Below are 23,350 nucleotides of genomic sequence, written 5' to 3' on the forward strand. Positions count from 1 at the left end.
GTTCGAATTGTACCTTGATGCAGGTGGGTGGAGCGAGCCCGAAATGTGCCAGCACGGCTATGTGAGGTAGTCGTCGTGACCAGCTTTTCGCTTCGTGCGAGGTTTGAGGTGGCAGCAACGACGTGGTTTAATGTTCGTGATCACCAAAATGCGTGAGTATCTTTTTATAGCAGTTTATATGTAAAGGTGCATAAATTAATTGCCACGTTAAATTAATTCTCACTTCGGTGCTCCCAGCCCCATCCACTCTCACGTCCACTCCTACACCCACTCCTACACCCACTCCTACACCCACTCCTACACCCACACTCACTCCTATTCCCACTTCTACTCCAACTCCTGATAATCATCTTGGGTGCACGTCGGAGGCTAGTACTCAGAATCTAAGGAGTTCTAGAAGAGGATACAGACAATCGAATACAGATGGAAACAACATTAATATCCATTGCCTCTATCTGAAAATGGGCATCGCATCATTCAAGATGCTTCACCCGCTAATTAAACCCTTTAAAAACATCCGTACATACCACATCCAACGTAGAGGCATCGACATTTAAGCAGTAGGCCTCATTCTTGCCGCCTGGGCTCACGACATTGATATCGCTTGCCACAATGCCATTACACACTGTACTTGAACTGCAAGCAAACGTACCAATCTGCGGCTGGTACTTTGTGCTTGTTTTCCCAATGAAATTCTTGAACACGATATCGGTGATTGTAAGAGGGGATGGGTATTCCAGACAGAGGGTAAGATTCTTCTGGCCGTAGCACTGATCGACTTCAATCGCGTAGTCGACGTTGTTGATATACATTGTGTCGTAGGTTATGTTGTTAACCCTTCCTGAACCACCGCCACCTTGGAGATCCCCAGAGAGGGCGGAGGCAGTGTTCGGCCACACCTTGATGCGGGCACCGTCAGAGGCGTCAGTCATAGATATGTTGTAGACATGGACATTTTCGACAATGCTGTAGTATTTTAGTATTGATTTGAGACACGACAATTTGGAGATGCTCACTCAAATTGGCCAACATATTGGCCGAGAGAACCGACGGATATACCGTGGGAGCCCTTGCAGACGAGGTTTTGGATCAGGATGTTGGTGCTGTTTGGTTTAAACGCAACGCAATCTTCACTTGTCATTAGATTGTTTGAGGTGGTCGGAGGGGAGTTTGCTTACCATCACCATTAACGATGTAAGAATTTTGAATCGTGATATCCGTACTCCTGTAGGTGTCCCAGCCATCCGTGTTCTTCGCTGGGTTTGCACTGTTACTTCCTCCTGCAATGTTGATGTTATCAAAAATAACATTGCTAGAATTAGCGACGAAATGATAATACTGTGGCGAATAACGCAGTACCAAATCGCTCAATATCGAGTTCTTAAGACCGTCAACACCGAAGAGGACTGGGCGAAGAGTGTAGATATCCTTGGCATATAAATCATACCAAGCTTGTCCGTTGCCGTCGATAGTTCCGCCACCGTATATGTTGACGTCGTTGCCACCCAGTTTGAAAAACGAGGTTACGTTCTGGAAGACGAATGGGAAAGAGTTGGCTTGCCAGTAGTCGGTGTCATTAGAGAAGAGCCACATTCCTTGGATGTCTGCAATTGGGTTAGTTTGGATGTTCAGAGTATTTTGTTGTGATTCTTACCAAGGTCAATGTGGTTTAAGAAAGTCAAATCCATTGCGGTGCCTATGAAATACTGAACCCCCTCCCTGAAAACAACATGCCCGCCATTGTTGCAGTCATGCAGCGCCTTCATGATATACGGCGTGTCGTCTGTCTTGCCATCCCCGTGGCTCTTCGCGTAGCACACCTTGTGGCGCGCTGCAGGAGATGGAGGTGGCACATGGGGTTTGTGGGGGTGGCACTTGACATTTGGTCGGGACGAGGTGTGATCTGGTCGTTTCTGGCCAGCGTTGCTCTTCCCCCAGTTACTCACAGCCTCAAATGTTGGAGACGCAACTGAGAGCGTCGCCGACGCAATTGTCAGGGCGGTTGCAAGTTGGAATCGCATGTTGGTGACTGTCTTTGCTTATTGGGTTGATATGAGCGAAGCTGCAGAATATCTCTGGGCATCCTGCCAATTTTATAAGCTTTGGGATAATTTGGGCGGTGACGTGCCCCCCAGCCCATGGCTATTTCCCATGCCAGGGGCGCGGTAAAATTGTCCGGATCCGCGTCGACATTGGACGACAGCTGCGAATAACGGAAGCACAACGGAAGCATTCAGGCCCACAAGAGCTACCAACATAGCTCTCAATTGAGGGGAAATACCCCAACTTACGCCCTACCCCGCAGATTTCGAGCCGCTATCAGTGGTCGAGTGATTTACTTCCCGTTGGGCGGGTTAGGATCCCTGCCAAGCAAATCGTGGAAATGTCGCTATTGGTGGAACTTAGGTCGCTGTCCGACCGTACGCATAAATTATCAAGATGCTCATCAGATTTGACGTTTCTAGAAGATTTGCCGAAATTTATGTGTGCACAAAATTGCCATGGAGAAGCCAGGGCACATTTACGCTGTCGACGTAGTCTCACCATACAATCCGCAATTACTGTTAATCTCATCTCATTAGCTAATTTAGCCCATTTTAGCCAATTTTGAGGTTCCGTATTGAGTGTGTTTTACCAACTCTTATTACTCTTATTACTCTCGTTATTTTTATCAATATCTGTCACTACACGCCTTGAAGGTTTCTTTTTGCCAAGATGACTGTCGTTTGGTTCTAATTTAAGGTTAGAGCCATCTGAAAAAAGCACACCACATCTGTTATGCGGGAGATCGCTGATCGGCATTGTCGCAGGTTTATATTAGACTTATGTCTCCTTTACTTCTTTACACATCATATCTGGAAATCACAGAGGCTTTTAGCAAAGGAATATATAACAGGATCGAGTATACTTCGTTAATAATTAAAGCTTTGCTTGGCCTGCTTAATTAGGTTAGACCTACCACTACCTAAATTGAATGCTGTGCCGCCTGGAGATAGGTTCCAAACCTTTTCTAATCGTAGAAGTTCAGCAAAATCACATCCACAAAGTACGGAATGCAATGGTTTGCTATCAATTGCGATCGTGGCTTCATGTCGTAGTCGGGCTTCTTCTCTTGGGCCAGATATCCTTCATCCAATGCTCCAGTCAACCCCCGCGTCGGGGAGGCCGACTAGGATCCCCCGGATGTCCCCGGCAGCCACACCATGTCGACCCAGGCCCCCCTCCGCAGCCGATAGGTATTGAGTTTGGCCCCGAACATGTGTATGAGTACCTCTAATCTACGATTGCCTCATGTGCTAATACTTCACAGCGTCGCAGCATATGCTCATTCCCCCACCAATATCACTATCCTCGCCATGATCAACGGCCGTAATTCAAGTCACGCGGCTTATTTTGAGAACATGATGCTGCTCCGTCTGGCAAACGATAAAAGAGTTATAGCCATGGCCAAAATCAGCAGGGAGAATTTTCCTGTCCCAACTGGGAAAGAAATAGTACTAGCCGTTAAGAATTTGTTGTGGCATTATTTGCGCAACAAATTGCCTGCCATTCCCTTCTTTGGCGGCCCAAAGCATGGTGAGTCGGATGATGGATTCGACGATGAATTATACTATGAATCAGACCATGAATCAGCATCATGGATTTGGATGCCATGGATTTGGATGCGCTCTATCCTCAGCGGGGTTGGGGATGACATAGAAGATGCACTTATCTTCGCCCTCGACAAATTCATGGAGGTTGCCGGACTTATCACGCTCAATGAAGTTCTTCGGCGTAAAGCCAAATCGCTAACGGACAACGCCATCAGAGAAAGCTTCACCCCCGTCATCCAAGAGCTCCTAGACAGCGCCCTGAAGAACCATAACGTCACCATCGACTTCGCCCTCCTCAGTCTCCCTGAATACTTCCCCCAGAAACACGAATACATCCCAATCAATGCCTGCTTCTCTCTCGGGGTCAAGTCAGCCCATGCTATCATCCCTAAACCCCTTGCCGCACTTGAAAGCGTGGCCACTAAGCCAGAGGCACGTATCCTCCTCCTCGATCAAGGCCACCACCACATGAGTGTCCAGGTGGTTCACTACCGTCGCAGTGCCCCCACGCCGTTTGACGCATTCCGGGGTGAGGCGTTGGAGAAGACTCTTTTCGCACGGGTGACGGCGAAGGGAGCACTGCACGATCAGTTTATGTTGAAAGATAAGTTCAACATCGTACGGGATGGGTGGAAAGTTCATAACGAAATTGAGCGAGCGAGGATCTTGATTAAAGATAATATCTTAGATTGCGTTAGTAAGGATAGGGCAGACGAGGATTGTGAGGAGGATCGCCACCACAATGAGTGGCCGCTCGATCTCAAAAATTGGTGGACCATCATCGAAGATTTCGGGCCCAGCTCCATCCCAACAGTCGTTTTAGAATGGGAGGATGTGAAAGCCAGCGAGGACGAATACGTAGAGAGATTAAGCAACAGTCTCGAGAACTTCCTAAGGGCTTCACGAAGTTAGTATCACGGTCCCATTAATGCTCCTAGTTCCGAGACTAATGCCTTACAGAAGTCCGCCTGGACAAAGAGAATGGTGGGTTGAGCGATTTCGGACCGCCGCAAGAAGTCGACACTGTTGTCATCGTGACAGACCAGCCCCATGGAGCTCTGCTTAGACGCGCAGCTAAGCTCACTGTTGGAGATGGAGTGCGGATCTACGGGGGTAGGATTACAGATTTCTCCATGGCTGCTGAAGGGGCGGCGATTCTCGCACTCAAGCGAAGACGGCGTTGGGATGATTTGCAGGAGTACGAGGAGGGTTTGACATTAGATCCGCCGGTGTGCGACGTGCATGTATGATATACTTAATGAAATAGACTTTGCTACTACCCAATACTTCTCGCCCTTATATGCGAGAGTAATTTGTGGCTACTCGAGGGGAAGGCTGTAGACTGGCTCATGAAGCGCCAACCGATCTTCAAACAGGATATACAATAGATAGAAGAACTAGAACAATAGATGGGCCCATTAATTGATTCCACATAGTCTCGCTTCCAGCAGAATATTGACCTTCGTAGTGTTCAGTTGATATAGAAAACAATGCGAATAGGAAGTGGTTTTACTTCAGGATTAATGGGATTGATGTTGGATTCCTGTCGACAATTTCACGCCATGGGTATCTTTCGATGGAGCCAGAGAGTAGTCAATATTATTAATAGAGAGTAATCAAATCACAACACAGTGAGTAACACCAGGGCCCAATTTTTACACTAAATACAGCTATCATAGAGCCTTCATATACAAACGCCGCCTATATAATCCCCGCTATACCCTTGCTTACTTCTCTACACATAAAAGTCGCGAGAAAATAGAAATCAAGATTTAATGGTCGTACCCAGCGCCGCGCTGCCACGGACTACTATAAACCGTTAGCATCAGTGACCGGACAAGAGAGGAAACAAATGCAAAACTCACCTCGGGGTATTCTGATCCCTCACCCCCCCAAGCGGACTCGCATTGTTCGCACGGCTATAACCCCCCTGGCTCGAGGCCAGAGACGTTCCACTCCCCCTCGCCCCAGCTCTTCCCATAAACTGTGGCGTTGGTGACGGACCCATGCGCGTACTAGCTGCGAGAGGCACATCACTATTGTGCCTCGACTCTGCCGCCAACGACCCCTGATATACGCGCTTCTCATCAAATGGGCTCCCACGGCCGTCGTAGGAGTTCGCCGTTGATGGAGGGAGGCCGATGTTTGCAGGGTGGTGACGGATCGAGTCCGATTCAAAGGAGTCGTCGTCGAGGTCGAGTCCGGGCTTGAAGCCGCCCTTCATCTCGCCGCGGGCCGTGGCACCGAGGGCATCAAGCTCCGTCGACAGTGCGGTTTGGGACTTGATGAAAGATGCGCGGTCGTCAGACATGGTTTGGTAGCGTGTGTCTGGGTTCTTGCGCGTGGAGGCGAGGATGGTGGAGACGATGACGAGGACGAGGAGGACAAAGGCGAAGGCAGCGTTGACAACGAAGAAAACGACGCCGATGACACCTGTAACGATGGCAGGCTGACCGAAGATGTCTGAGAAGAAGATCAAGCAGACTGCGTTGAAGAGGTTAATGGAGCAGATCGAGATGTTGACCGTGTTAGTGCTCTTGTCCATCCAAGGCTTGAGGACGCTCGCGGCGACAAGCACGCCGGCTTCGATGATTAGAAGACCGATGGCTTGCGCACTGCCGCTGCGCTGGCCAAGCGCAATGAACATGCCTTTAACGAGGATGTAAACCAGGGTTGGTATGATGTAGTAGTATGCCGTTGCGCGGAACTGGATGTATAGGAAGCCCCATCTGTTCAGCGACGTTGGGTCGGAGTAGAGCATGTACGCGGGGTTGTTGTGCATAGCTTTCGAGCGGCGCCCGATCAGGACCACCTTGGAAGCTGCCCAGGCCAGAATACCTGTCATCCCGAAGAAGAAGATGACGGCTAGGGTGACCTCAGCAGGCGAATCGGCCTTGGTGAATTCCCAGAGACAGAGGATCGTCATCTGCGGATATCCAATGAGGACCATGCGGTACATAATCCCCTTTAGGACGACCTTCCAGCCATTGCGGAAGTCCTCGAACTTGTCGCTCTTCATCCACTTAGACTTGACAGCAAGCTCACAGAAGCCCTTAAAGGCCACAACGCCTAGGGTCGTGGCAGCTAGGAAGAAGCAGAAGAACATGAGACCAGTAAGAAACACATTTGTCGCCTCCATACCAGCGCGGAACGCCACCCGGTCAATGCCCCTGACAGTGTAAGTCCCAGTAATGGGGTTAGCGACATTCTGGTTAGTTGCTCGCTTTAAGATGGAAACGCCGCTGGAGTTCTCCTCTGCAGCCAACGTCAGTGAGCGCCTCAAGACGTGGACAGACGTTGTCGTGAGGGAGTTGAGGATCGTAGCTGGCGTTCCTCCAGTCGACTTCTGGTACCACGACGCAATACGCTGCATGAATTCCACGCCGATGATGCCCATGGTCCACTGGAAGTTCTGGGTCCACGACTGAGCCATTGGCGGGAGTGGGACCGATGACATTCCGACTATAGCAATGGCCTGGAAGTAACCGAAGAGCGAGAGTGCATATGCGGCAATGTGCGCAGCGGTGTTGGAGTGGCCCAATCCTGCAATCACAGCCGATATCACGAGAGCCAAACCAGCAACACCAGCAGTGGCCCAGCTGACACCGTTCTGATCAACCGTTTTACCATTCGATAGTTGCGCCTCGACGCAGGCCGAGATCACGCCGGGGTTTGTTTTCGACTCAAAGTTGATCTTGACGGTCGCGTCAAGATCGGGCACGGTGTACGCGATAAACGGGACATTCTTCACAACATCCTCACTAACGGTGTAATGTGTAGTGAAGGGCATCGGGCCGGGTTGCATCGTGCACAAGCCAATCAGCTCCTTGGTGGTGCATGGGTCGATGGAGGTTTTTATAATGACATAGCCGTACGCGGCCACCTCGATCACGAGGGTGAAGTTTCCGGTGAGCGTGGAGGTGCCGTCCACGTCGAAAGCGATGGTGCGGTTGTCGGGCGTGAAGGCGACATTGAACAGCTTGGCTGTGAAGTTCGAGTTGTCGATGCATTCGCTGAGGGATGTGGATGCGAGGAGCCGCTCCGCCGATGCCGTGCTGGCGATGAAGGAGATGAGGGCGATGAGGGTGGTGAGTGGGGAGAGCTTTGCGAAGCGCATGATGGGCGATTCTGTCGGGGCAAACGAGTGTGAGCAATAGTTGCTGGTTGAATGTTGTTGGTAGTCGGCAAGACTCGAGAAGTCGGGTCAACAAGACGTCGTTGTTGTCGCCGTCGTTGTCGCCGTCGCCGTTGCCGTCGCTGTCGTGAAGATAAGTCTCTTTATGCGCACTTGACTACCATAGTAGCTTCTTCATTCCTTGGCTACTCCTTGCATCGTTTGTTCGGGCTTCTTCGTGATTGTTGTATTGTATGGATGATGATGATGATGATGATGGATTTAAAGAAGACTCCTTGGCGATGGACTACCGTCTTCCCTCCATGTCCGCAAATACATGTGTATAGTGTGGAGTAATACTTGTAGTGCAGTCAGTGAACATCCGCATACGCAACGCTGACTGCGCCCCAATAATCCTTCTCCGGCTTTAGCGGATGTGCCCTGTATTGACCCTGTATCGGCCCTGTATTTCTGGCTTCCGTGTGGCTAGATCCAAGTTTAGCAGTCTGGATCAGAGCGGGGTGTGGTTCGTATTGGCGCTTGGCGCAATTTTAGCATTTTAGCTGGACCCTATGAAGGATCGGCCTTCTGACAGGGAGGGGAAAGGATGTCAGCAGGGGTCACGTGCGATGAACGAGCATAAATATAGCACGTGACCTCATATTATTGTTGTTCTTGTGATATGGTCACATGACCACTCACCACTTCACCACAATTTTATAAATAGAGGGCGTGAGATGAGATGTAAGTGTGCAAGCATATCTTTAATTATAAGAGCTTTACTACAGTATACTACAGTGTATAGCACCGATTTATAATAACCAATTCACTGACCTAGTCCTCCCTTACTCAACTACATCCAAGGTATTGATAACATATCCCTGAAACTTCCTGGCCGAAACCTTGCTCTCAAAGAGAATATCCAATTCCATGTACGTCCTGCCCTTGGTCTCAGGCAACCTGAAATACGCCCACACGAGGCAACACAAGCTCATTGACGCAGCCGGGAACGCAGCAATGCCTTTGAGATTTCCCTGCTTTGGATTGAGCATGTACGGTGCCACAACCGCGCTGATAATAACCATTATATAGCAACTGTTTCGCGCCAATCCGAGAGTCTTGCTGCGCAGGCGACTCGACGATATTTCACTCGCGATGACGAATGGGATTGGCCCAACGCTAAGGCCGTAGGTTCCAAACCAGACGAGCAGGAGGACACACTGCGCCCATGCAATGCTGCCTGTGCTTGGTGCGAGAGCGAGGAATCCCACGATCCACATGATCACGGTCATTACTGCGAGGCCGCAGAGGAAGATCTTTCGTCGTCCGATGTAGGCTTGCAGGAACCAAGAGATGGCTGTCCCGACAAAGGCGATGCTATAGGTGCCTAGCGCGAGCTTATACGAGTCGCCTGGCGACAGGCCGGCAAGTGTGAAGAAGTAAGTGATGTAGGCCTGTATGGCGAAACCAGAGAAGACCTGTGTGGTCCAGGCTAGGCAGGCGATCTCTGTGCGGCGGAAATCCGTGCCCTTGAAGCAGTCGAGGTAACTGCTACCGGCGCTCACTTCCTTTTCGTGTTGGTTGGTATAGATGATCATGTCCAGATTCCGTTTGACATGGATATTATCTTCATCGTTGAATTCAGACAGGCGTGATAGAGCGTGTTCGGCGTCTTTGAAACGTCCCTGGCGTACTAGCCACCAAGGAGAGTCAGGCGCAAACCAGAGGATGAAGAAGAGTGGAACAGGCCAGACCCATTGCACGGCAAAGGGGATCCTGTACGACCATTCCGTGGGGTTTGATATCAAGCCATCAAGGACACCGGCTGCGATTATATGGCCAATGACCCAGCAGAGGTTAACGAATGTGGTGAGGTAGCCCCGAAGAACCGTGGGGCAGACTTCTGCAGCATACGACGGCGCGAGGATGCCAAAGAAGCCCCATGGGAGTCCGCACAAGACTTCACCCACGAAGAGGACCTCGATGTTTGGCGCGAAGAAAGTGATGAAGATAAAGGCCGTCATTAGCGCATACGAGGCGAGCAACAATTTCTTGTGTCCAAATCTATCGACCAAGATTCCGTTGGCGAAGATGCCAATCATGATACCGATGTTCGCGCCTGCGGTGAGGCCCACCTGCCAGGGCGCGGCAATGGAATATTTGCCGTTTGGGAGTTGTTCGCCGTACTTCTTCTGAAAGGTTGGATAGGCGTAGAAGGAGCCGATGATCTGGATGTCGTAGCTCTCCATGACTGTGGCCATGGACACAATGACGGACCAGGCCACGGCTTTTCGATAGATTTTCATGGCCTGCCAAAAGGTCAGATCGTGCTCGGCCTCAGTGGCAAGGCGTGCATTTTCGCCCACGACCTTGCTAGAGGACCCGAGTGCTGCGTCTCCATGGTCCGTTAGGACTTCCGTCTTCTCCTTTGTGGTGTCCATATCTGCTGCCCGCTCCAAGCGCTTGTTTTTTTTTAAAAATAGAGGGGGAACCGCATGTTAATTAAGCTTCGAGATTTCTTAGACAGCCGCGCAAGCTGTCAAACGTCAACATGATCAATATCAAACTAGTCCATGGCGCCATATGGAGGATTCTCACCCAGCCATGTGGAAACAGATACTGAACTCACCAGCAGGTTACATTAACATTGCTTCTGTGCCGCAAATGTAACCATACTATATAGGGGCTCGTAGGTCAATTAGGCATTTCTACTCTCACCACCAATAACAGATCAACCATCTATCTCAATCCAGCAACAGAGTTGCGGCTCGACGAATCAATCCAGATGCTGCACAGAGGGCCCCACAGTTGCTGTGGCCGTCGGCTATCGGCTCGCGTCGCCTTGCGACTCCGGGGTGCATCCCAGCCGATTTCCGCAATAACATCATCCGACGTTGTGGGTGATATCAGTGTGTCCCCATTATTTTTTACCACACAAACCCACAACTTGTATTTAGTTTTTATAAATCACATCTCGTAACTACTTACTCTTTAACTTTAATATTTCGGATAAACAGTGTTTTCACTTTGAATGCCACAACCGGGAAAGGGGAATATGAAATTTTAGGGTGGAAGGCGTCTTATTCTAAGATTCATACCTATATTACATGCCCCACAAAATATTTACTTATGGAGTAGTAGTATAGTAATTAACATCACACAATAAACTCCTGTAACTTTTCTTTTTGATTCAGCTCCTACAGCTCTTATCATTTCACTGTTTCGTGGTTACTGTGTCGTTCGTTGCAAAGTTCCAACCCGTATCATGTGGGCTTTGATAGTTTAGGCTAGCAACGTCAAAAGCAACATCAAAAGCAACATCAACAGCAACGTGGTTACGGTTATGGAACCTGGACACCCCCGCTCTAGATAGCCTTTTTTGGCGCTAGTATGCTGGTGCTATAATAGTGCAACTTACCCGACTGCGCCGGGCTGTCATATATCGCATAGGGTTCTCCCCGTCAAGGTTGTACTTACAGTTTAGTATAGTACGTGTGCTGCCTATCATTTTCGTCCTCTACATTACGTGTGCTGCCTATCATTTTCGTCCTCTACATTGACCTATACAGCCAAGCCCAACCTCAAGATGGCGACCCGTCCCAACATTCTTTTTATCATGGCCGATGACCATGCGTCAAAGGCAATAGGATGCTATGGCGCGAACATTAACAGCACTCCTAATATGGACCGCATTGCTGAAGAAGGAATGCGGTTCAACCACTGCTATGTCACCAACTCGATCTGCACGCCAAGCAGAGCTTCAATTTTAACTGGCACCTACAACCACGTCAATGGCGTCGTCACCCTTGCAAGCAAGATAAACAAGCACATACCTAATGTCGCCAAGCACTTACGCACGGGCGGATATCAAACTGCTATGATCGGAAAATGGCATCTGGGTGAAGGAAGTGATCATGAGCCTACTGGATTTGACTTCTGGTCGGTTGTGTCTGGGCAGGGCGCGTATCACGATCCGGAGATGATTGAGATGGGCGAGACGCGGTATGAGAAAGGATACGCGACAGACATCATTACAGACAAGTCTCTGGACTGGCTGAAAAGCCGTGATCAAGACAAGCCGTTTTTCTTAATGTGCCACCACAAAGCACCACATCGGTCTTGGGAGTGTGATCCAAAACACGCAGACCTCTACACGGAAGACGTCAAGGTCCCGGAAACTTTTGATGATGACTACAAGAATCGCGCAAAAGCAGCAGCCGAGGCCAAGATCAGGGTAGACACTGATCTAACGTACTTTGATCTTGGGCTGGCTCAGCCTGATGGAGGATCTGAGGTTGGCGAATTGATCAGCCTTACATCTACGTTAAGAAAGATCCCAAACCCTGAGGATGTGACAAAATTACGCCTCATTGATAAGCAGAGCGGTGAGGTGTTCACGTTTAAGACGAACGCTGAGCTTCGGCATTTCAAATATCAGCGTTATATCAAGCGCTACCTACGCACCATTGCCTCGATAGATGATAACGTTGGGAGGATGTTGAAGTACCTTGACGATGAAAACCTGACAAATGACACCGTCGTCATTTATACATCCGACCAAGGCTTTTTCCTTGGAGATCACGGCTGGTTCGACAAGAGATTCATGTACGAAGAATCTTTCCAGATGCCATTCATGATTCGATATCCACGAGAGATCGCCAAGGGCAGCGTATGCGACGACATTGTCTGCAACGTCGATTTCGCCTCCACATTCCTAGATCTGGCCGAGCTGCACAAGCCATCTTACATGCAGGGCCGCTCGTTCCGTAAGATATTGAACGGTAACACGCCAGACGATTGGCAACAGATCGCTTATCACCGCTACTGGATGCACAGAGATGCTGAGCATAACGCGTATGCGCATTATGGCATTCGTGATCAACAGTATAAGCTGATATACTGGTATAATGAAGGTTATGACCTTCCTGGTACGTCTGCTGGAGGACAGCCAAGAGAGTGGGAGCTTTTCGATTGTGAGAAGGATCCTCTGGAACTGTTTAACGTCTTTGGACAATCTCAGTATACGGAGGTTGCCAAGAGGATGATTGCTCAATTAGACGATAAGATGAGGGAGATTGGGGATGAACCGGAGCATATACCTTGAAAAATAGTTTACAGACGATGCGGAGGGGCGGTGTAGCAATAATATGCTATTTTGTAGTAGACCTTTGACGCTGGTGTAAATAGAGTAGCTTCACAAAATATATTATACAACCAACATTTTTATAATATATATATTTGAAATCCCTAGGAAAATGAAAGAGTCCCAGCAGCAGCACAGTCACAATTCGAAAGGATAAAACGGCCGAGTACGAATGCATAAATAACAAGATCTGTATGAACTTGGGAGGCCGCATTATTCACGCTTGATATCCCATTTTTGTCAAACTGACCCGGGGAAGAGGTTGAGACTAGAAGTATGGATGATCCGACTGAGCTGAGCGGATTGATCCTAGATCAAGACTACGCTACTCTTGTTTTGTGAGGTTGAACTGACCATGCAACGTTACTTATCCGAATCGCGTAATTTGGGGTGTTCTCTGCTTTTTCCTAATTTGGATTCAAACAGCCATACGATCGGCGGGCTTGGTAGAGTTGGCAATTATCCTAACTGGGAGATGTCCATAGCATTTGGAGATAAGTTGAGCCGCTCTACCCATTTTTAAACAGTCATTGATTTTTATGTTCATATTTCAAATCATTACATACATGTTTCACCATGAAGATATTTGCTTTATTATCACTCGTCTCTCGGGTGACAGCAATATGGCCAGCCCCTCAATCTTTCTCTAACGGAAGTTCCGCTGTTTGGCTTGCGGAGGACTTCCTGGTCACATACAATAATCATAATGTAATGTTCTTGTGAGGGTGTATTTCAACTATCAAGCCGTCTTATTTTCAATGAAGAAACTGATAATTGCGTTCTACTGCAGCTTCACAAACGCACAGAAGAGACAAGATCAACAAGAATATCCAGCTTAGAAATTGTCCAGGCGGCCGTAGACAGGGCTCGAAAGTCAATATTCACAGAAAGCTTTGTCCCTTGGAAGTTCTACCCGCGTAATGAGATTGATAAATTCGAACCACCTGCCAACGGTAAATCAAAAACATATATACGGCAACTCGAGATAACTCAAACCACACCTGACAATTCGGCAACATTCAAGCCTCTCGCGGGACAAGTTGACGAAACTTATAACTTAACAATAGGAGCAGATGGAGTAGCATCCATTACCGCAGTATCCTCAACTGGCGTCCTCCATGCTCTTGAGACTTTCAAACAACTGTTTTACTTACACTCGGTTAGTGGTACGGCTGGAGTGTATTGCAACCTCGCCCCGGTCAATATCAGAGATGGCCCAAAGTTTGGCCATCGGGGTGTGAACTTGGATGTTGCTAGAAATTGGTTCCCAAAGGAGACCATCCTTCGAACCATTGACGCCCTTTCCTGGAACAAGTTCAATCGCTTCCACATCCACATGACAGATGCACAGTCTTGGCCCATAGATATCCCTGCATTGCCAGAGTTGTCAAAAAAAGGCGCGTACCAGACTGGATTATCCTATACTCCTCAAGATATCGAGGATATCCAAGTCTACGGCATCTATCGTGGTGTTGAAGTCATCATAGAGATAGATATACCAGGCCATACAACAGCTATTGGGTTTTCGCATCCAGAGCTCATTACTGCCTTCCGGGAAAAGCTATGGCACAATTACTGCGGCGAGCCACCTTGTGGACAGTTAAAACTTAACTCGACCGCCGTATACGACTTTATCACTCAACTATTCGACGATCTTTTGCCCAGAGTTTCTCCTTATTCGGCATACTTCCACACTGGCGGCGACGAAATCGACGCTCGAGACTATGTTCTGGATGAGACCGTGAAGTCCAACGATACCGCAGTATTAACCCCGTTGATTCAAAAGTTCATTGATCACAGTCATGACCTAGTCAGGAAAGCCGGCCTCGCACCAATTGTTTGGGAGGAGATGCTTCTCGACTGGAACCTCAAGCTCGGTGATGATGTCGTGGTTCAGACCTGGATCAATAGTGCATCTCTCGACAAGGTAACCGCGCGTGGACATAAAGCTCTCTTCGGCAGTAACGACTTCTGGGTCAGTAACCCCCAAGCCTCCTCAAATAATTTGCGGGTCACTAACAAGCGACAGTACCTTGCCTGTGGTCACGGACAGTGGTTCAACTTCAACGACGATACCTTCGCTGCCCACTACCCATTCAACGACTTCTGCTCTCCGCTTAAGAACTGGCGTCTAATGTACTCGTACGACCCAACCGCCAACCTATCTGCCAAACAGGCTGCGTTGGTACTTGGAGGCGAGGTCCACCTCTTCACCGAGCGGTCTGACCCGTCAAACTTGGATGCGATAATGTGGCCACGCACAGGTGCGGCAGGAGAAGTGATGTGGAGCGGGCGTCAAGATTCGAGCGGGAAGAATAGGGGACAGGTTGACGCAGCACGGAGGTTGTCTGATATGAGAGAGAGGATGGTAATAAGGGGGGTTAAGTGTGAACCAATTCAGATGGCATACTGCACACAATACGATGGTGACTGCACCTGGTAAGGGGCCTGGCTCTAGTTGTTAACAGGTGGGACGGGGAGGGGCAGACAAGTTATTAGGGGGCATACTACATTTACAGGACATATAGCCATGAATGAACGGAAAATGGGCACTCTGGCTGTCTAGTTTTCTATGAAGACCAGTATCGTTTGTATGGGTGTGAAATATGCATATATATTATCCCAGCAATCTATATATTTTTATAGATGGCTTAGCTCATGAGTCTCTTCACCTGCTTACTCGTAGAATACGAGACACCTAACCTCAATACTCTGTCTCCCCGGGGCCTCTTTCGGCGTCTGCGGATCTATAAACGCCGTATGCCCCGAGCCATGCGCAATTCCCCCTCTCCCAGTCATCAGCTCGCTCTCTGAATCAAAGCACTTGATAAACATAGCCATGTCGGGCGTCATATCCTTGAAGTAATGGAACCGGTGCTTCTCGTTCGGTGCTATGACATACTGCTCGCCCGTGACCTCGTACCCCTCTGTCGACGCCGCGGAGCTCGGATCCGCGAGGACTTCGCCCGTTTGGCTCGCGCCTTTGGGGTACAGGAGGTCCACCTTGACGAAGTCGCTAGGGTCAATGCTGCGCCCGTCGATGACGGCGAGGGGGAAGTCCGACGCGGGGTGCTGGATTGGTCGCCAGACGTTTATAATTTGGTACCGACCCTTGAGGAGTCCCTCGATTTCGTCTTCTGGGGCATGACGACGCACTCTGACCTCAGCTGCGGCGGGGGTCTGGTCTATATGGACTAGTTGGACTGGTTGTCGCGGAGAGGCCTTCGCCCTTCGTCGTATCGTGTGATCAAATATGACCACCTTTTTCACGCCCGGAAGCTTCTGGCGAACTAGAGCCTCAACTTCACCGTAATACCCCTCTTTCACTTGCTTATCATCTGTAAAGGACGTTTCTTTCGCTGGGGCAGTGTACACAGCAAAGCCACAATTATCGGTAGTGAACTCTTTCTCATGGCCAGTTAAGTCATGGACTGGACGGCTATAATCTTTTAGCCGGTAGGAATTGCCAGCTCCATCAACCTTCGTCCAAGGTTTCTTAAAGGGTTCGGTGGCGTGTGGATCGTATGAAGTTGGATCAATATATTTGAATGACGCAGTAGTCATCGTAGCGGTTAGGTAGCTGACAGTGCTGGTATGAACGAAAGATATAGGAATCCCTTGCTTCAAAACTAAAGCTCTCACTTGCTTTCTTAGAAGTGGGATATCGGTGACGAGACAACGAAATGCTTGAAATGTCATGGTACTATTTTGGCGGAATGAGGGGTCGTTGAAGCTTACAAATTAAGCTACTTACATGGCCCACTAAGCCAAGAAGTTAGCGATGCCACCCTCACCACATCCCTTAACCGCAACAACGCATTGAGCTATTCTCTCTCGAAGCTGCCCCTTCCCGTCTCTTTGATTAGGTTACTCTGATTGTGGTAGTAAGAGCAGGGATGGAGGATTGCTGCGATGATGAAATAATTCTAATATGTTTTTGAGCACGTGACAGGCGCTGTTCATGAGCAGTGATTATACGATTGGGTTTGATGATTGATGTATTTATATATCTATATCTTATAAGAATTGTAGTTTATAAAACCCATAATAGTAACATGCTGAATCGGTAAGGCCTTCAACATCTATATGTGAAAAGCTGTCCACAACGACCGTTTCTCAACGTCTCTAGTATACCGCGTAAACATCTATATGATAAACCACATATCCCCTGTACTCCCCTAATTTGCCGAGTTTGATGGCTGGGACTGTTTATTGCCGACAAAGCTGTTCTGTCGACTCGCCACATAGCTGTTCGGCCGGCTCGCCACGTAGCTGTTCTGACGACTCCCCATACCCTGTCGAACCCTAACACTCTGCTGAGATCGCGCGAAAGAATTAGCCCTCGAGTGTGTAGGCATTCTTGAAAGGCGATGGCCGCCGGTAGCCATTTCTTCACGCGCACTAGAGAGTTGTTGCGCGAAGGGTGAGCGCTTGCGTAGCTGAGGTCCACGGAGATAAATGACGTAGACGGCAACAACAAGGACGCAAGAAATGCAGAAGAGGATGGTGAAAGCGTATGGAAGGTGATTTTTCCCACCGATATCTGCAGTTGTTGTTAGCTTGGAATCTGGATGGGTTAAAATACGACAACTTACTTTGGAAAAATGGAGTCGCAGGAATAGTAAGGACACCAGCGAGGAAGTCACGCGACCATCCATTACCACCCGTCGCAGAAGCTGAATATGGTCCGTAGGCACAGACCATATAATCGATTGTTGCCATGTAAATACTATAGTTGGCGATTCCAACAATAGCTGCTGCAATACAGGTGCCGATCCAGTGGATAGGTGGTCCGGTCGAAGTCCATCCGAAGATTATTAGTCCTATTGGCAGGCATGGAGCAGTAAATAGAAGCCACCAGAGACGTGATTCGTATTGGGCCTTCTCGTCGTGTGGTTTCTCCTTCCGTTCCTTGATATTGCGCCTAATGGCGGGAATAAAAGAGGCCCACGCGATAAAATATCCGACCAGAAGTGGGATGAAGGCGAGGCCGACCTGGTACGTGTTGAAGCCCCATTGCTTGTAAACGAGTCCATATGACTGGACAAACATGAAGATGAGGGCATCGCTGAAGCCACTGAGGAGTGATAGTGTGAGAACGATTGGCTCTGTTAAGAACATCTTGAAAGGCCGAATCCAAGTGGCTAAGATTTCCCGAGCAGAAAACCGTTCCCTGAATGGAACAAGCTCGTTGGGGCCATAGACATTGGGACTTGTGCCGTCCTTGCGCCGCCTTTTAGCGATCTTATCCATCATGACTGTAGTTCTAGTCTCCGGGACGGTAAGTAAGTGAAGAAGCTGGACAGCAACACCAAAAATGAGTTGGATCCAGATATTCCACCTCCAGGCACAATATTGCTCGACAAAACCGCCAACAACAGGACCAAGGACGGAACCTCCCACCGACGAAAAGACAATGAAGGCGACGGCATATTGTTGCCTGTCGGCTTCAAACATATCGGCAATCATCCCCAACGTGACCGAGCCACCAGCGGATGAGAGACCGCCGAGCGCACGACCAACTAAAACAGTTGCAAAGTTCGGTGCAAGAGCAACCGGAATTTGCCAAATATTGACCAGAAACAAACTTGCTTGAAGGATTGGCTTGCGACCCAGTTCCTCACTCCACGGTGCCCAGAGTTCGCAGCCAAAAGCGTAGGTGATGAGGAAGATTGCCGCTCCAGCACGGGCAGCTTGATCGCTAACACCGAACTCCGCACCTATGCCACCGATGGCATTGGAGTATAAACTAGTGTTGAAGTTCATTGACACTTGGACAATGAAAATAACGCTTAATATCCACCACTTCTTCGCCGAGGTAAATGAGAACCCAAGTTCATCGTAGCAGTCCTCCTCGGTGATCTCTTGCTGTACGTTTGTTCCGGTCTTTTCGATTACACGAGTTTCCTCGAGGCCATGAATGGGAAAGCGCGGGCGGTTTGGCGGTGCCTTTTCGCCTGTCGAATCGTGATTGTCGGTGCTGGTGGACGTTGTTAAGTCCTCACTGGAGCTTGCGTGTCCTATGGTTTCGATTGTTTCCAGGGCATTCGCATCTCTGTGGGGGTCTGATTCATGGGGAGTCGCCATCTTGGAGTGCGAGGCCTCAGGTAGTAGTATATGGATTAACCAGTAAAATATTCATGACAAGTTGGCTAAATAAAAGGCGACATAGATTGATATCAGGGAGCGGAAAATGGCGTCCAAGATGCACAGCAGCGCCTCAAGTTATAATAATTAGGCTCGGTAGATACAACATTAATTTAGACAGCGAAACGCGGCATATATATGGTCACGGCCAGCATGGCATTTATCAAGTTTTAGTAACTAAGTCATTTTTAAACAGAAATTGTGGAGCTGTAGGATTTCTTGCCTCTCTCCCCCGGGTTATGGTTCTCCAGTAGGAAAAGATCTATCGCCAGATCAACTGGGGCGCCCACTGAAAAGAGCGATGTTATCCAAACAAATTTCCCCTTAAATGTGACGTCACAAGCGCTTACACCTTGCCAGCGAATCCGCAATGAACAATCAGGGAAGAAGAGAAAGACATGTAAGCGTAGAAATCCGGGCTGCCTTTTGTAAATAGCTATTTTATTTGATTTCATATATATATATATGTGTTTTTTTATAAAGGGCGATAATAAATATGATCTTTCTACCGCAATTAAATGTTATTCACTTTTTGAGTGGCAAGATCTTCCCTCGTACCTCGTTAATCGGACTTGGCCTCTGAATCGGCTTGGCCGCCTAATCGGGTATCGCACCGAGACGTACCTTGCCGCTACTTCCGAAAAGGGGTATGGATTGTTGCAGGGAATCAAGCTAACTATCCCGCTAGTGGCTGGTCTAAAAGCCGTCTCCGCCGCCTTCGCCGTGTTCGACCGCCGTAGCCGCCTCTGGAGAAGTTGGGGAGAGGAGGGGAGAGAGTTGCGGAGAGTCGTGGAGGGTTGGGGGGGGTTGGGGAAGGGGACGATCCTGATGAGCGGGTACTCTACGAGGGTGTGTTGAGTTTGAGCTTACGTAACTGATATTTTTCAGGTACCGTGCTATTGCAGTATTTTCCTTGATTCGCCATGTGCGAGCCACAAGTTCGGAAAGTGCTAAGGTTCCAGCCACATCATTGCTAGTCAGCTGACGCCCATCATCATCAAAGTTGTAGAAATCGTAGTGCAAAGACAATGCCAAGAGGGGGGCTCTATTTTTTTTTTTGTGGATAACCGAATAGCTTCAGTATGTTAGGTAAAATATTCATGCTTCTTGTATTTGTATGACACAGTAAGTAAATTATGAAAGTAACGCGTGTGGGAGTTGAAAGTTTGCAGGGCCACGAAAAGTGTTTAGATGACCGATGATATGCCTGCTTCTTAGATTGTACGAACATACTCCGTAGTAAGTAAAATATAAAAATAACGCGTGCAGAAGTTGAAAGTTAGCAAGATCACCAAAAAGTGTTTTAGGTGATAATATACTTCTTAGGTTTGTACTGTTGAAAAGTTGAAAGTTGAAAGTTTAGTAGCAGGGTCACAAAACGTGTTCTGTGTGCCGGTGACGATATCTCCAGGTACCAGGGTCCTGATAAACCACCTTCGTTATCTGATATTAGAGTTTTGCAATGGGCACCCAGTATATAAGCTACACTACCCAGCGTTCAACTCGGACCGTAGGTTATCGCCTTGCCAAGTTCTTAGCGGCGTTTCAGCTGATCGGGACGGATCCCCAGCCGCGAGTGCTTATTTTGACAGGTCAATCATTTCGGAGTGAGAGCTGGACTGGGAAGAGTGTAAATACTCCGTCATGTCGGAACAACACAACCCCAACGTCGCGGCCGGGCTCGAGCCAAATGGCAATTTTTCATGGGATGATTCCTTCGCAAGTGAATCCCAATCGAAGCGGCAGTCTTCGCACCGTAATTGCCATTGCTATCGTTCACATGCGGATGCGGCTGACATGAACTACAGAGGACAAGAAGAAGTACCATTGCCCATGCGGCAGCACCATGTCTCGAAGGTATGTCCATGGGATCTTCGAACTCAGGCTACAACAAAAGAGAGCAAAGATGATCTAATCGTCCTCGCATTTAAGCGACGTACTGTTGCGACATATTCGAAAGTGCCAGATGGCCCGGGATACACTTGAGAGCTCGGGTTCCACGTCAAGAAGGCCGTCTCGGTCTAAAACGGCGTGCAATGAGTGTGCCGCCTCTAGACTGAAATGCGACTCTCAAAATCCTTGCTCAGGATGCAAAAAGAAGTCATTGAGGTGTGAGTACACAAGGAAAGGATACTCGGATCCATACAAAGTCTTCCGTATCCCAGCGGCAAATCCTGTCGTGGAACAGGCACAACAGGCACCCGAGCCACACCCTCATCAGCCTCAAAACATGAATGCAGAATCTGCCGCCAGCATTCTACCAACGCCGCCTGGCAATACTATATCTGCTGCGGAACAAAGTGGTGTGCTGGAATTCACCGGGTTTGATTTTAATACACCCTTCGATCACACAAATGCGACCCCCCTTTCAGGCTACAGCTCAGCCGGCATGAATGATGCTTTCCTAGACCTAGACTGGGACTCATTATTAACGAATTTAGACTGGCCGGAAAATATGGTCTCGGCAAACAATGCCGCGACGGCTTCGTCAGATTTTACCGAAATAAGCTCAGTTCCGAAAGAGGCTGCATGGAATTTCACTGAAGGGCTTCAACTGCGGCAAATCGACAGTGTCGAAGCCAAGTGTGTTGAGATACAGAACTACATAGGGGCGTTTCAGACGGGTATTGACCATACCATTCTATCCAAGTACATAACTCGAGATCGGCTGGTCGATTGTGTCCAGCTCTACGGGAAATGCTTCCAATCCATCCACCCCATTCTTCATTTGCCAACATTTGAACTCACTAAGACGCCACCTGACTTACTTGCAGCCATGATGCTAGTGGGCGCTTGCTATTCCAGCAACATCATTCCTCCAGCGATTGTTGTACAGGGGGCAATACATATGCTGCTTGTATTAGAGTGCTCGTCGGTAAGCGCGTCTCGGTGGCTGTTTCGGAACATAGACGCTGACAGGTTTATTTTAGCACGAAAGAGCAATGAACGCGCCCCCATTAGCATCAATACAGGCCACTGCTCTATTGTGTCAGCTCCTCATTTTAACCCAGAACCCCCAAGCCTATTATTTCGCCACAATGTATAGAGCTCGCACCATCTCGGTACGTCTAATATCAACGTTATTTTTCTTTGAAATTGGCCGGACTAATCATGGTTGTTCCTGAGTGTAGATGGCCGAACGTGCAGGTCTTTTCTACGCCAGCGACACCCCAAGTCACTGGGATTTGAAAGAGAGCTCCTTTGATTGGTTTCAATGGAGTCAATTAGAGATGCGAAAAAGGTTAGCAGGATATATGAACTGACGTATATGTTCTGCACAACTAACATTGAGCGATCTGGTAGACTTGCGCATCACATTTTTGTCGACGACATTGGAGCCAATATGTTTACACGAAGCTCATCACACATATCACCATTCACGTTCTACGTCGACACACCATGTTATAATGATTGCTGGGTAGCCCCCACTGCGAATGAATGCCTAGAGAAGCTACGAATCGCACCTCCTCCTATTAAGGTAGCAACGGCTGTCAAAAGGCTTCGATCGGCCTCCTCTCTACAGGGCAATCATCTTTTCGATGCATCAGATTGTGGGATGCTTGAAATCATAGTAGCGCTTCACAACGTACTGTTCCGCGCAATGGAGGAGAGCTTGGATGATGAGAATAATGTGCCACTGGACGACGCCACCTCGTCAACCCAATCAACAGATGTGAATTTCTCAGACTTACTGAATCGCGACCTCCTCAATTACGACATTGCAAATATTGCCAGTAAGATTGTCGGTAAATACGGGTCCGCCTCTATCAGACGCGTTGACGATGCTCTCGATGCCTGGCTGAGGAATTGGAATGCTCGTCTAAGGCGTGACATCTACGACGAGAGACACGGCGCCTTCACTCATCCATTGAACTTCTGGCTCCTGGCTAAATTGTTTGTCGTTCTGCACTTTTTTCGAAACCGTTATCAAGGAAACGTCCCCGACATGGGGGAGGATGGCCAACCACAACGAGATTCAGAACTGCATGCATTCTACAACAATAATGGAGCGGCCCAGGGTAGGTTGGCAATCCAGATGCAGGTGATTGGTTGGCTATCAAAGCTTAGAAAGCAACGAGAAGGAAGCTTGTTGTCTGGCGGGAGTTTCATATCGGAGGTTTTGAACATGCAATAGCGGTTAGTACACTTCGAATGTAAAAGAGAATGCTTTACTTAATTCTATAATGATATCCCAAGTAAGTTTAGACGTAAATATCCTGGGTTTAAATTGAGATCGACTTGACTGTCGAACGCATTGATGATGGCGCCATCTGGGCGACCGTTCCGCTAGTGATCAAAAACGATAAGAACGAGGACACAATTGTTGCTGTGAAACTGCCCACGGGTCTGTTG

General features: G+C 48.6%; 9 protein-coding genes across 9 annotated transcripts; 4 read left to right on the forward strand and 5 right to left on the reverse strand.

Annotated features, from left to right (window-relative positions):
- Positions 1-350: 350 nt before the first annotated feature.
- PGX1 (Exopolygalacturonase) lies at positions 351-2,220 on the reverse strand. The gene is made up of 4 exons (XM_018274552.2): positions 1,655-2,220; positions 1,179-1,604; positions 1,017-1,128; positions 351-966 (listed from the first exon to the last, which is right to left on the reverse strand). Exons 1-4 carry the CDS (start codon positions 2,019-2,021, stop codon positions 495-497), a joined length of 1,377 nt encoding a protein of 458 aa, XP_018131499.1. The 5' UTR covers positions 2,022-2,220; the 3' UTR covers positions 351-494.
- Positions 2,221-3,015: 795 nt separating this feature from the next.
- VE01_05087 (uncharacterized protein) lies at positions 3,016-5,011 on the forward strand. Its single transcript, XM_018274553.2, has 3 exons — positions 3,016-3,261; positions 3,311-4,500; positions 4,554-5,011. The coding sequence occupies exons 1-3, from the start codon at positions 3,059-3,061 to the stop codon at positions 4,841-4,843; spliced, it is 1,683 nt and encodes a 560-aa protein (XP_018131581.1). The 5' UTR covers positions 3,016-3,058; the 3' UTR covers positions 4,844-5,011.
- Positions 5,012-5,176: 165 nt separating this feature from the next.
- On the reverse strand, positions 5,177-8,237 carry VE01_05088 (uncharacterized protein). Its single transcript, XM_018274554.2, has 2 exons — positions 5,459-8,237; positions 5,177-5,402 (listed from the first exon to the last, which is right to left on the reverse strand). The coding sequence occupies exons 1-2, from the start codon at positions 7,708-7,710 to the stop codon at positions 5,366-5,368; spliced, it is 2,289 nt and encodes a 762-aa protein (XP_018131578.1). The 5' UTR covers positions 7,711-8,237; the 3' UTR covers positions 5,177-5,365.
- Positions 8,238-8,552: 315 nt separating this feature from the next.
- On the reverse strand, positions 8,553-10,148 carry VE01_05089 (uncharacterized protein; the record flags this gene model as incomplete). Its single annotated transcript, XM_018274555.1, has 1 exon — positions 8,553-10,148. One exon carries the CDS (start codon positions 10,146-10,148, stop codon positions 8,553-8,555), a length of 1,596 nt encoding a protein of 531 aa, XP_018131579.1.
- A 1,048-nt stretch (positions 10,149-11,196) lies between these two features.
- Positions 11,197-12,923, forward strand: VE01_05090 (uncharacterized protein). The gene has a single exon (XM_018274556.2). It carries the CDS (start codon positions 11,294-11,296, stop codon positions 12,809-12,811), a length of 1,518 nt encoding a protein of 505 aa, XP_018131487.1. The 5' UTR covers positions 11,197-11,293; the 3' UTR covers positions 12,812-12,923.
- Positions 12,924-13,426: 503 nt separating this feature from the next.
- NAG2 (N-acetyl-glucosamine-6-phosphate deacetylase) lies at positions 13,427-15,368 on the forward strand (the record flags this gene model as incomplete). The annotated part of the gene is made up of 3 exons (XM_018274557.2): positions 13,427-13,558; positions 13,641-14,825; positions 14,880-15,368. The coding sequence occupies 3 exons, from the start codon at positions 13,427-13,429 to the stop codon at positions 15,291-15,293; spliced, it is 1,731 nt and encodes a 576-aa protein (XP_018131486.1). The 3' UTR covers positions 15,294-15,368.
- A 36-nt stretch (positions 15,369-15,404) lies between these two features.
- VE01_05092 (uncharacterized protein) lies at positions 15,405-16,550 on the reverse strand. Its single transcript, XM_018274558.2, has one exon. The coding sequence runs from the start codon at positions 16,547-16,549 to the stop codon at positions 15,527-15,529; it is 1,023 nt and encodes a 340-aa protein (XP_018131489.2). The 5' UTR covers position 16,550; the 3' UTR covers positions 15,405-15,526.
- Positions 16,551-16,837: 287 nt separating this feature from the next.
- Positions 16,838-19,137, reverse strand: VE01_05093 (uncharacterized protein). The gene is made up of 2 exons (XM_018274559.2): positions 17,446-19,137; positions 16,838-17,393 (listed from the first exon to the last, which is right to left on the reverse strand). Exons 1-2 carry the CDS (start codon positions 18,935-18,937, stop codon positions 17,029-17,031), a joined length of 1,857 nt encoding a protein of 618 aa, XP_018131488.1. The 5' UTR covers positions 18,938-19,137; the 3' UTR covers positions 16,838-17,028.
- A 1,407-nt stretch (positions 19,138-20,544) lies between these two features.
- On the forward strand, positions 20,545-23,212 carry VE01_05094 (uncharacterized protein). The gene is made up of 6 exons (XM_018274560.2): positions 20,545-20,753; positions 20,806-20,854; positions 20,930-21,872; positions 21,928-22,059; positions 22,129-22,238; positions 22,301-23,212. The coding sequence occupies exons 1-6, from the start codon at positions 20,642-20,644 to the stop codon at positions 23,130-23,132; spliced, it is 2,178 nt and encodes a 725-aa protein (XP_018131491.1). The 5' UTR covers positions 20,545-20,641; the 3' UTR covers positions 23,133-23,212.
- The last annotated feature ends 138 nt before the right edge of the window (positions 23,213-23,350 follow it).

Source organism: Pseudogymnoascus verrucosus, assembly GCF_001662655.1.
Source record: "Pseudogymnoascus verrucosus strain UAMH 10579 unplaced genomic scaffold scaffold_15, whole genome shotgun sequence".
Classification (NCBI taxonomy): domain Eukaryota; kingdom Fungi; phylum Ascomycota; class Leotiomycetes; order Thelebolales; family Thelebolaceae; genus Pseudogymnoascus; species Pseudogymnoascus verrucosus.

Coding starts and splice junctions, on each gene's coding strand:
- PGX1 (XM_018274552.2), bottom strand. CDS start 2,021: ATGCGATTCCAACTTGCAACCGCCCTGACAATTGCGTCGGCGACGCTC. Junction 1,129..1,178: donor TTACATCGTTAATGGTGATG/GTAAGCAAACTC, acceptor TGACAAGTGAAG/ATTGCGTTGCGTTTAAACCA. Junction 967..1,016: donor CAATATGTTGGCCAATTTGA/GTGAGCATCTCC, acceptor AAAATACTACAG/CATTGTCGAAAATGTCCATG.
- VE01_05087 (XM_018274553.2), top strand. CDS start 3,059: ATGGTTTGCTATCAATTGCGATCGTGGCTTCATGTCGTAGTCGGGCTT. Junction 3,262..3,310: donor GAGTTTGGCCCCGAACATGT/GTATGAGTACCT, acceptor AATACTTCACAG/CGTCGCAGCATATGCTCATT. Junction 4,501..4,553: donor CTTCCTAAGGGCTTCACGAA/GTTAGTATCACG, acceptor AATGCCTTACAG/AAGTCCGCCTGGACAAAGAG.
- VE01_05088 (XM_018274554.2), bottom strand. CDS start 7,710: ATGCGCTTCGCAAAGCTCTCCCCACTCACCACCCTCATCGCCCTCATC. Junction 5,403..5,458: donor AGGGATCAGAATACCCCGAG/GTGAGTTTTGCA, acceptor AACGGTTTATAG/TAGTCCGTGGCAGCGCGGCG.
- VE01_05090 (XM_018274556.2), top strand. CDS start 11,294: ATGGCGACCCGTCCCAACATTCTTTTTATCATGGCCGATGACCATGCG.
- VE01_05092 (XM_018274558.2), bottom strand. CDS start 16,549: ATGACATTTCAAGCATTTCGTTGTCTCGTCACCGATATCCCACTTCTA.
- VE01_05093 (XM_018274559.2), bottom strand. CDS start 18,937: ATGGCGACTCCCCATGAATCAGACCCCCACAGAGATGCGAATGCCCTG. Junction 17,394..17,445: donor TGCGACTCCATTTTTCCAAA/GTAAGTTGTCGT, acceptor CAACAACTGCAG/ATATCGGTGGGAAAAATCAC.
- VE01_05094 (XM_018274560.2), top strand. CDS start 20,642: ATGTCGGAACAACACAACCCCAACGTCGCGGCCGGGCTCGAGCCAAAT. Junction 22,060..22,128: donor ATAGAGCTCGCACCATCTCG/GTACGTCTAATA, acceptor TCCTGAGTGTAG/ATGGCCGAACGTGCAGGTCT. Junction 22,239..22,300: donor CAATTAGAGATGCGAAAAAG/GTTAGCAGGATA, acceptor GCGATCTGGTAG/ACTTGCGCATCACATTTTTG.